Below are 10,780 nucleotides of genomic sequence, written 5' to 3'. Positions count from 1 at the left end.
AAATATAAAACTACTATTCCCCCTCCGGCCCTCCCTCTTCCCATGTATTTGCTCAAAAATATTAAATAAATAAATAAAACTACTAACCTTAAGTTTCAATTTTTTTTTTAAGTGAGTAATTCAAATTCTAAATGGCTTATATTAACTATTTTTAACAAATATTAGCCATTTTGCTCCTCCAGTACAATAGCCACATCTTGTTATTCACTCATAACATATGAGATAGTAGGCGTGTTCAAATGACCGTCAACCTATAACCGTTAATTGATAACTACTTTGGTAAGCGATTATAAAAAATCGTTAATCGCCTAAGGCAGTTGCGATTAGCGATTCTAGTGGTAGGAAAAAGTGATTAATAACTGCTAACCGTCTACTCTCATATATAATAATATAAATATATATTATATATTTTATATTAACAATAATTATAATTTAACATCCAAAACAACACCGTTTTAGCCGTGTATGATTGTTTGTATGTGAAATATAATGTGGTAAGTGATGTTTTGGGCCAAGTTTGTAGGATTATGTATAATTAATCTCAGGAAGGATTTCTCCCATTATGATGGAAATCTCGTGGAGAACAAGAGAACTTGAAAAACACAATCTAATCTAAAAACATAGATTGTTGAGATAATGTTTGTGTTCTTTTGGGACTCTATAAATAGAGTCCGAACTCAACTCTTGATCAAGAGTTGTGTCTCTTGATCGGTTACCTCCATTGGAAGTTATATTACCTTCCTGTATATATTATACAATCTAATGTGGGTATGACTACACTTATAATAGTGTGATCATCATATGTACCAACATCTCCCAATTGATCATACTATTATGATCGGTAATAAAATCCTAATTGTACATGATTACCTTTGGTACCATAAAACATGTCAACTCTTTACCTGCTAATGCTTGTAGACAATAATCAAATCATAACATCTTTGATGTATACACACTTATGTTATTTTATCTGATTGCACCTGTTTACTATATGTGTCTAACTGACGACATATTAGTGGTAACTTTACTTGCTATATAATTTAAGCAAATAACATTAATTATCCATAGTTGGGAATACAAATTCTTACTCAAAAACATTGTCTGACCTAAAAAACATGTTCTTTTTATATTTTTTGGAACATTTTTGCCCAAAACGTTTAAAACAAGCCCAAAAAAATAGGCTTAATGATGACCCAAAACACTTAAAAAGCCCAAAAACTCATATAAAAAAAGCAATTATAAAACCACAAGTTATTAGTTTTAATAACCGCTAATCGTTTAGGTAGTTGCAGTTGTAGTTATTAAAAATCGTTAAGGTTGCGATTAGCGGTTATACCTAATAACCGCTAACTGTAACTGCATGTACAACCCTATAAGAAAGATCATTTCAAACATTTGCGGGAGATATGAGAATTATTGTGCAACTAGAATTTGTATTACTATTAGCTGTATTTAGTTAATATGAGTCTTTTTTGGGTTTCCAAATATGCTTTATATGTGAAAGTTCAAGAATATAATATTGAGTGTAATGGTTTATTTTTTGTTTTTATTGATTTTTCTGTTCATTTAATTAGAAAAATAATTAGAAAAAAAAAACATTTTGAAAAATAATAACTAAAGAAAGTAGAGAGCGGTTGAGGTTGTATTGAAAATGTAATAGATAAAACAGAAATATGTGTGTTTTAAATAGCTAAAATAGCAACATGTGTTGGAGATGCTCCAATGTTCTAAATAGCTCGTATTAACCAAAATTTAGCTATGATATTTTCTTTCTGGGTCTGTTTGTAATGGTTGGTTTCCTTTTCTTGGATTTTTTGGATGGGGTTCTGGAGGCCCTGATGGTGTGTGGTGCAGCTGCCAGGTGGGTCGAGGAATCTGCCGGGTTGGTGTTCCTACACGAATGGGATGCCTAAGCCTGGCTCAGATGGGTTAGGCCCCGCCTGGACTGGAAGACTGGACCCAACAATTTCTGAAAATTCCAGGCAACTTTTGCAACCTATTTTGTAATCTTGGTGACCTTGTGTTGGCTGAAGATATTTATGCTGCAGGCCAACTCTTTCAACATCCTATGCATGTGTACCCAGTCCACCAGTATTAAAGCAACAAGAGCCCACCTCAGCTGATGCGACACATTCTCAGTTACACATTCTCGAGTGTACGCTCATTGACCGACAATAAAAATTACCATTAGATTCAAATTTTAATAGTGATTCATCTAAAAATAAATGTGAGTGTGTGTATAGCATTTTTTTTTCTAGAACTAATAAAAAACAAAAAGAGAAATATTCGAAATTCAAAATCCAAGGCTTACATGCTTACGTGGCAGAAAAACACTGAACAGTAAAACACGTTAGTTAAAACGAAGTATAAGACACTGAACAAAAAGGGTGTCGAGGGGGGGGTGTGGACCGTGTGGTTCGGTTCTAAAGGTTACACAGGAGTCAATTAAGTACAGAAAACACCAAAACCAGAAGGACATCAATGACATAAAACTGAGCTGTCCAAGATGTACGTAAAAGAACTCGGTAGGAAATACATATTTCAGTTTCTCTCTTTTCTGCTTTCTCTCTTGATCCATTAATGATTCACTGCAAAACAACTTCATGTTAGACAAGGGCCACCGACAATGTTCTCAAAGCTAGTAAAGGACAGAAACCCTTTGAGTTTGGACAAATTAAATGTTGGGAATAAGTATAACATAAAAAAAAAATTTGATGTATTCTTTTTTACCATAATATATATATAAATGCTCCTAAGAAAATATATATGATTCATGTGTATGGTAAGTCATACTCATTAATATTGAGTTAAAATGCACATTAAACCCAATTTATGCCATAATGTGTAATTATTAAAAGAGAAGTGACGAGTTCCATTCACATGCAGCTCAGAGACAAGAACAAGTCGATCTCCCTGCCCCCACAAAAGCAGGAATTGGCAAGGGGCCTCACTTGTCTAGGCTTATATACATGAAAAAGAAGGGATGTGGGGCACCATAGAAATGCTTTTCAATGATGAAAGCCTGCTCATGCCACTTCACTTAATGCCCAGATGGAGGTGGACTCAATCACAACATCCAATAAGGTGAAATAAGGAAAATTATAGAGTCAAATAATACCCTGCAATAACTCTCCAAGTAAAGTTACAATTAAATTTTCATGATCGCGTCGTCGGTTAATCAAAGAGTAATGTTATTTAGTAAATTACTTTTACGATAATGACATTCCAGTTGTACAGCAGTTTATAGCCATCATTATTGATGACACAATAGGCATTAACCTGTTTTTTGGGAAGGGGGAAAAAAAACAAGGACAGAAGAATAGAAGCAAAATGACCTTTTGCCAACCTTATCACATTCATCTGATGCAAAATGCCAACACCCAGCTGTTTTCTCTGCACGCTTCACAGTAAAGGCTGCTATTTGTTGACGCAAAGTCATGTTTTAAATATATGAAAAGTAATATTAGGAGAAATAGAGGGAGAGAGGCAAAGACTTAAAAACCTATCTAAGAAATTGACTCAAAATTCTGTCTCGTTCGAGTGGGGCTAATCTGTTTTTCAGTTTTGACCTTAAAAGCTGCTCTTTATTTATGCAATAGACAGAGAATTAAAGATGGTGGGTTTTTCAGGTGAGGTTAAATTAATGACCAAAATAAAGTCCCTCCCTAGCCTATATAAACTATATCTATTCCTCAATAATATTGGAGACGGGGAAGGGGAGAGGGGGGGGGGGGGGGGACTCCTCCTTTCATCAGAGAGTGCTTGTCTTCTAGTGATTAAAGCCATACAATTTAAGGTGATAGGATTGCCAGAGGGGACATGTTCACTGACAATTTAATAATGAGGGTTCAATGTGTACTGTTGAGATAGGTCTCTTTGTCATATATGTGGAGAGAAGCAATTGGTTGAAGAGCCCAGATACACAAAAAATGAAAGTGTATTTCCCAGGTGATGAGAATTGAATATTGCAGGTTAGTTGGAAACAATATCTATCAAGTTTCTAACTTTATACTTTGTTCTCTTTCTTTCTAGGTACTATGTTTTTCCTTATATAGATATTCTGTTTCTAAAGCTAGCTAGAAGAGCAATGGAGTCTCCCCTGGCTCTTGGAGGTTCAGAAGAACAGAGCGGGAGTGGTGAGTCTGGGTGGACAATATATATTGGCTCCACCATACCAAATGAAAACGACAAGGGCAGAGATATTCATGATGATGATGATGATGATGATGGTGGTGGGAGTGAAGACTCTATGGCTTCAGATGCCTCTTCCGGTCCAAGCCACCATGATCAACTACTTCCATGCGGAAAGGGTGAGGGAAGTAGTGGCAACATGGGTCATATTATGAAGCATGCACAAGATGAGGGAAATAGCAAGTATTCCTCAGAAAAGAAGCCACGCAAACAGGTGAAGAAAAAAGATGAAACAAGTGTCAAAGAAGAAAAAGGACAATCTGTGTACAGGGCAGAAAGTGCTGCAAGCCAAGTCTCAATTAGTGGAGCCAAGCAAAGAAAAACCAAGATGATGCTCAAACAAGACTAGTGTATTCTAGCTGCTCATTTTTCTCCTTACAAAGATTGCGTCGTTTTGTATCCATTAAATCTTCTCGGGTGACTAAAGGGCAGATGGCAGCTCATGCATATCTGTCTCCCGCTTCCAACTTTTCAGAGTTTATGGTGAACCAAGATAGCAGGTAGGTTAGCTGGCAAATGCACTTGTACGTTATCTGTGACATGTATGCACGAATATGTTTTTTTTTTTTTTTTTTTTTTTTTTTTTTTTTTTCAATGTCTTAGTAGCATGAATAAAAAAGCAAAAAGGGGTAGTAGTTACAATTTAGTGAAGGTTAACTAGTTATGGCAGATGAAAAATTCTGCAATATTTATGCTTGATGAACTTCTAAAAAAGATCAGAAATTAGAAGCCAACTAATTTATGATATATTTAGCTATTTATGTGTGTTTTTCAAGGCTCAAGCAAGTAGCTACATTACATCAACTGCTTGATCTCCTTCAAGCATGGGCAAGAAAGTGAATTCCAACTTTTAGAAATAATGTTAAAACTAGGAGGAAGTAATACCCACGGCAATTGAGTGTAAAATTGAGATGGAAGTGAGTAGGACATGATATGAGCACATTTTCTCTGTGTAGTGGACCCATAAATTGCACTTGTCTTTTTTTAACTGCTTCAACCAAAAGTTGATACACTTTGTTTTTTGTTTTTTTTAAGAAAATGCATCATCAGGTTGATTGTTATGTTTTTTCTTCGCAACAATGGAAGGGGAAGGGGGAGGGGGAGGGGATGATTACACCAAATCAAAACACTGAAAAAGGAATGTACAACCCAACAATAAGTTCAATACAAGTTATACAACTAGATTAGGGTGAGTAAACATAAATTAAAAGGGAAAGAATGGACAACCCAACAATAAGCTCCAATACAACTAGATTGATGCGAGTAAATATAAATTAAAAGGGAATGTGCTAAGTGAATGACACGACCTTATAAATTTCTGACACAAACGTCAAGAAGATTGGTTGCCAGTCAAAACAATTTGAATTATGTGTCAGAAATAACACAAATTTCAAAACGTCCCTCAACCATTTTTGACCCCCTCATTAAGAAACTACAACAACCATCAAAAGAAAGTCGTCAAGGGGGAGGTTTGTCAACAAGGAGGAACGAATTCCATTTGTAAATGACTCCACTACTAGATAAAACTATATAAGAGCAAGGAGTTAGTTAAAACCCCACAAAAAACAACAATAACTACAACCTCCCGCCCCCCCCCCCCAAAAAAAAAAACAACATCAGTGGAGGAAGCAACGAGGGGATGGCGCTAGGAGAACACTAGCGAGTACGTGAAATCCACACGCCAGCATGTGGGGGTCACGTGGGAGACGCAAGGAGGCATGGAGGACAACGGAAAGGCCAAGGAAGAAGATGGTGCGTCGAGCCGGTAGGCGAAACTAATAGAAAAATAAAGATTTGGCTGGAAAATGCCCCCTGAAGGGATCAAAGTGCAAGTAGAAAGCAAAGGCCGAAGGGGGTGGCGCAGCTCGGCAAAAGGGGTGAAGGGGCTAATGTTGCGATCCTTGAAAGAAGAGGAGCCAAAAAAAAAAAAAAAAAGAACAGCGAAAGAGCAAAAAGAGAAGACAAGAAAGGGGAGAAGGGAGGAAAAATGATCCATTCCTCCTCCCCTAGAACACCGCTAGAGGCGGTGAAAAACCTCACAAGGAGGAGGCAAGGCTTCTACTTTCTAGAGAGAAAGCTAACGCTAAAGTTGATGCATTTAATTAGAACGAGGGACAAGTAGAATTGAAGGCATTGTCAGCATTTCCAACGCCCGCCCAGAGCCATGAAGCATTTCTTTTTATGAGATAAAAGACCTTTGATGACTCAAGTACGAGAAATTCAATATTGCTTTACAAGTAAAGGCGAGGAGGGCTCCACATTCAATGACGAACAGCACACTAAAAGAAATGAAAAGACAAAAGATGGAAAGGGAGAGGAGATTATCAAACAAACAAGAATCATTGATGTTTCTAGCATCATCCTCTTAATACACACTTGATGAAACCGCGTTTAGCTCCCAAAAAATTAAAGGGGATATACATGCGCTTATTGATCTACTCAAGATTGATCTCCACAACAAACAGAAGAAGAATGCTCTCTAGACAAATTAACAGATTTGATAAACCTATCATGAACAGATGATGTCACCAGAAGTTGACAGGATGATTGCCCAATTTACCAGTCACATTATTACATTTAATGACATCATATCAGCACGCGACCACCACAGACGGCTTAAATCAGATCTTTGAATGTTTAGCAATCCTGAACCATTCAGTATGGAAGGATCCCGGCATGTCGGTCCTCTCATATGTATGACCTCCAAACTCCAAAGTAATCTCTTTGAGCTTGGACCAGATTTCCTGTGATATTAATCAAGAAGCTGAATGGCTCTCCCTTTTTCCATTCTGAGAAACATGGCTTAACTCCTCATTATAGAGCTTTCCAACTGATTTACGAACATCATAGGCCTCTGCTATCAGCTGCATATCACCGTATTCAATCCCATTGTTAACCATCTTAACAAAATTTCCTGATCCTCGTTTATCAATTTAATTAAGTAAACACAAAGGCCACTATCAGGAACTTGGGTGGCTCTTAAAAAGAATATCTTCATTGTACTTATAGGCCTCAAAGGAAACTCCAGGCATCAAAGACGGCCCATGACGAGATAAAGTAGATCCAGCTCAGCTATGGCTCTCCCCCTCCTTTCAGTATTCTCATACCGCTCATTACTACCATCAATGATACAGTCTCCTTTCTCCTTGTAAACTGATTGGGTTTTGATAGTTTGATAAACTGGAGACCCAGCCTTTACAAGCATGATTATGACACGAGGTTTTTGGATCGAACGAACAAAGGATTCAGGATCATGGAATCCATACAAGGGAAGGTTTCCTTCCTGTTCGGATCGTTCTAACTTTTGACGTGGTCCAATTATAAACAGAAACTGGAAATCACTTCTCTGCAATGTTGAGGGCTAGATTTTACCCCATGAAAGCAAGGCTAGCGAGGCCAATTCTGGTTAGGACAGCCATAAATTCTGTACAAGGTACCTGAGTGTTAGCGGAACAGACCTTATTGTACAACACAACATTGACGTTGACATAAAAATGAGAAACAAAGATACAAGAATATAAAAATATAACTTCTGAAAAATCATAAATGTAAGTCACCAAAACAAGTTGCCCTTATACTCTCTAATTAATAGTTATTAAAAGAAAAAATCTCAATTTCATAAATATCGAAGCTCGTAAATAATAAATATGGCCTTCAAGCAATTATGTCTAAGGAGGAGATAGATCTCTCTGCAATCGCAACAAAGTAAAATTTAAATATCATTATCTGTCCTTTTTTTTCTCTCTGTTTTGGCCAGGAAAGATTTGTAGCCAAGGCCTACCACAAAGAAAGCTTTCAGCACCAGGCCAATGCTATTTTTTTTTTTTTTTAAGATAGTCAATATCAAAAAAAAGAACAACAAACAACTATCTTCCATAAGAAAATAGGTTCTTGCTGAGAACATTTATCAGATTCGGCACAAGAACGTGAAAGATCAAGGAGATGAGACTCAATTTTTAACCTTTTTATTCTTCTTTTTTTTATTCCTTCTTTCTCATTTTTTTCTTTTGGCCAAGCAGGATTTGACACTAAAACATACACTAACCATCCTCATCCCACTACCACTTCATAATGCTTGAAGGAAACCAAACAAAACTTTTAAGCAAAGATCAACAAGCAAACTCAACACTTCAGGACTTTGTGATTCCCATTTAAACAAACAAAAACTAGTTCGATCGAATTCCAATACTTAAGAAGATCTTTTACACATATGAATGAACCTACATAGATTATAATGTAAGCTGTAAAGAAATAATCTAAATGCATAACATTAGCAAGAAGAACCTTATAAACAGTTTTGACCTCAAAAAGATTTTTTTTAGGGTGCTTCCAACATTGGCTATCATCACCCTCCCGACCCATTCTAGCATAGTACAAAAAGTTGAAGAAAAAGGAGACACAGTCCACCTCCCAATCATGCACCAACCTAGTGAAGTTAATGTCCCATTGAGTTGTATCATTACTAACACTCTTAAGGTCAGCCACCGTTGCATCCCTATTCCTAGCAAAACGGAATAACTCCGGAAAAGAATCCTTCAAAAGACGATCTATGCAACATATATCTTTACCACTGGACAACTACCTTTGACTAATTTAATATTTTTAGCTTTCATAATTTTCTTGATCTTTTTTTCTTTTTTCGGGTGTACCACTTCGCCCTTTTTTAATGAATTCCCGATTAAAAAAACAACCATTATAACATTGCATAGCATGATTGATATGAGTAAGGCTGGTGGTAATGCTTTAACATAACATAGCATATTTGATCATAATCTATCGTTAGGCAATATTGAAGTAGAATTTCGTTGCGTGTATATATTCCTTACGCGTAACTCTGCCTTTAGCTCCGACTATCCTTTCTCTTTTATAGGATATCGGTGACAAGGCAGATACAGTTTATCTCTTGTTTACTTATCAAAAAAAAAAAAAAAACCCATCAAACTGTGATTCTCATTATAGTCCATTATAGAGTAAAGGATCAACTTTCACATTTTCATATCGTAGACAGGAATATGACTCTAACAGAACAACTGCATGAGAAAACAGTGCAAAGTATTAACCCAAAAGGCAAGACGAGCAAAATTAAAAGGATAACGGATCTAGCTTTTTTTCTTTTTTCCTTTTTCGTCTTTAGCATATGTTTGTAATCCAACTCAACTAGTAAAACGAACAATAACTCGAACGAAGTCAATCAATTTACATAGGATTGAAATAACAAATATAGGCAAAATAAATGCAGAGAACATACCTGAAAAGGTTATGACAATGGAATTGCTTGAAAATGAGCTGAACCCAGAAAGATTCAGTATGTGGGTTTTGCAGAGCACCAAGAATTTGATCGTACTCTTTCACTGTCCTCTATATATAATTCATCATCGCTATTCCTGCTCACTTCTTTTACACAAGGGTGGTCAAATCTCATTGATCAAATTTGGCTTCGAGTTTGGGCTGGAAATGAATTCACCCACCATGCTGAGCTGTCCCAGTTGGACCACCAAGAAAATTGGCCCATTATATCCCTGTGAACCAACCAACCAACCAACCAACCGTATCTTCCACCGGTCCATGACCACCACAAATTCCAACCAAATTCATACATATCAATATCACGCAAATAATTATAATACAACCGCCACGGTTGTCATTTCTCTTTAGCCCTTTGTAAATAAGGAACAATGCTTCTACGTGGCATAATCTCCACGCCTCTCCCGTCCTCTCTCCGCCTCAAAACCCCAGCCCGCCACAAAACCGTCGCCGTTTCAGCTCATACCTCAACCGACACCAAGACCACCAACTACTCCATCTCCGACCAAGCCCTGGAGTCCCGGGGCTTCATCCTCCGCCGCACGATCGACGACCTCAACCTCGACCACCTCAACACCGTGTTCGTGGCGGTCGGGTTCCCGAAGCGCGACCCGCAGAAGATAAAGCTCGCTCTCGAGCACACCGAGTCGCTGTTGTGGATCCAGTACAACAAGACGCAGAGGCCCGTGGCGTTTGCTAGGGCGACGGGTGACGGCGTCTTCAACGCGATCATATGGGACGTGGTGGTGGACCCCTCCTTCCAGGGGATTGGTTTAGGGAAGGCTGTGATGGAGAGGTTGTTAGACGAGCTGTCATCCAAAGGGATTTGTAATATTGCACTCTATTCGGAGCCCCGCGTTCTCGGGTTCTATAGGCCCTTGGGGTTTGTGGCGGATCCGGATGGGATCCGGGGAATGGTGTACTCCAGAAAACAGAAAAAAAGAAAATAGTAAATTGTTTTTTCGGTTGTATTTTCTTACCATCGCTAACACAATGTCATTACTTAGGGTGGGTGCGTTTAAGAATGCGATTTCGCAAAAATAATCTACGATATTAAAAGACATCAAAACATGTAAGACATTTGACAATGCAATTTAAAAAACACTTAATCTTAAATAAGAAAAAAAAATCTGCAATTTCTTTAAGCAGATTATGAGATATTTATTTGAAAAAACGCAAATTTAAACAAAATCATAATTTCGCATAACAAATATTTGATAAAAAAATATTTTTTAATATATTTTACCAAACGCTATTGCAATTTTAAAAAGTAGCGATTCAAAAA

General features: G+C 37.3%; 2 protein-coding genes and 1 pseudogene across 3 annotated transcripts; 2 read left to right on the top strand and 1 right to left on the bottom strand.

Moving 5' to 3' along the window:
• The first annotated feature begins 3,752 nt into the window (after positions 1-3,752).
• Positions 3,753-4,960, top strand: LOC132179385 (uncharacterized). 2 transcript variants are annotated; one of them, XM_059592108.2, is made up of 2 exons: positions 3,753-3,948; positions 4,033-4,960. In XM_059592108.2, exon 2 carries the CDS (start codon positions 4,088-4,090, stop codon positions 4,538-4,540), a length of 453 nt encoding a protein of 150 aa, XP_059448091.2. In that variant the 5' UTR covers positions 3,753-3,948; positions 4,033-4,087; the 3' UTR covers positions 4,541-4,960. The 2 variants fall into 2 exon arrangements, with proteins under 2 accessions (XP_059448091.2, XP_059448090.2); XM_059592107.2 differs by having other exon boundaries at positions 3,753-3,971; positions 4,073-4,960.
• A 1,573-nt stretch (positions 4,961-6,533) lies between these two features.
• On the bottom strand, positions 6,534-9,758 carry LOC148586611 (6-phosphogluconate dehydrogenase, decarboxylating 2-like; annotated as a pseudogene).
• On the top strand, positions 9,443-10,584 carry LOC132177625 (Acyl-CoA N-acyltransferases (NAT) superfamily protein). Its single transcript, XM_059590024.2, has one exon. It carries the CDS (start codon positions 9,867-9,869, stop codon positions 10,443-10,445), a length of 579 nt encoding a protein of 192 aa, XP_059446007.1. The 5' UTR covers positions 9,443-9,866; the 3' UTR covers positions 10,446-10,584.
• Positions 10,585-10,780: the final 196 nt, after the last annotated feature.

The sequence above is a fragment of the Corylus avellana genome, chromosome 4 (assembly GCF_965113065.1).
Source record: "Corylus avellana chromosome 4, dhCorAvel1.hap1.2, whole genome shotgun sequence".
NCBI lineage: Eukaryota > Viridiplantae > Streptophyta > Magnoliopsida > Fagales > Betulaceae > Corylus > Corylus avellana.
This window is presented reverse-complemented; position numbering and strand designations above follow the sequence as displayed.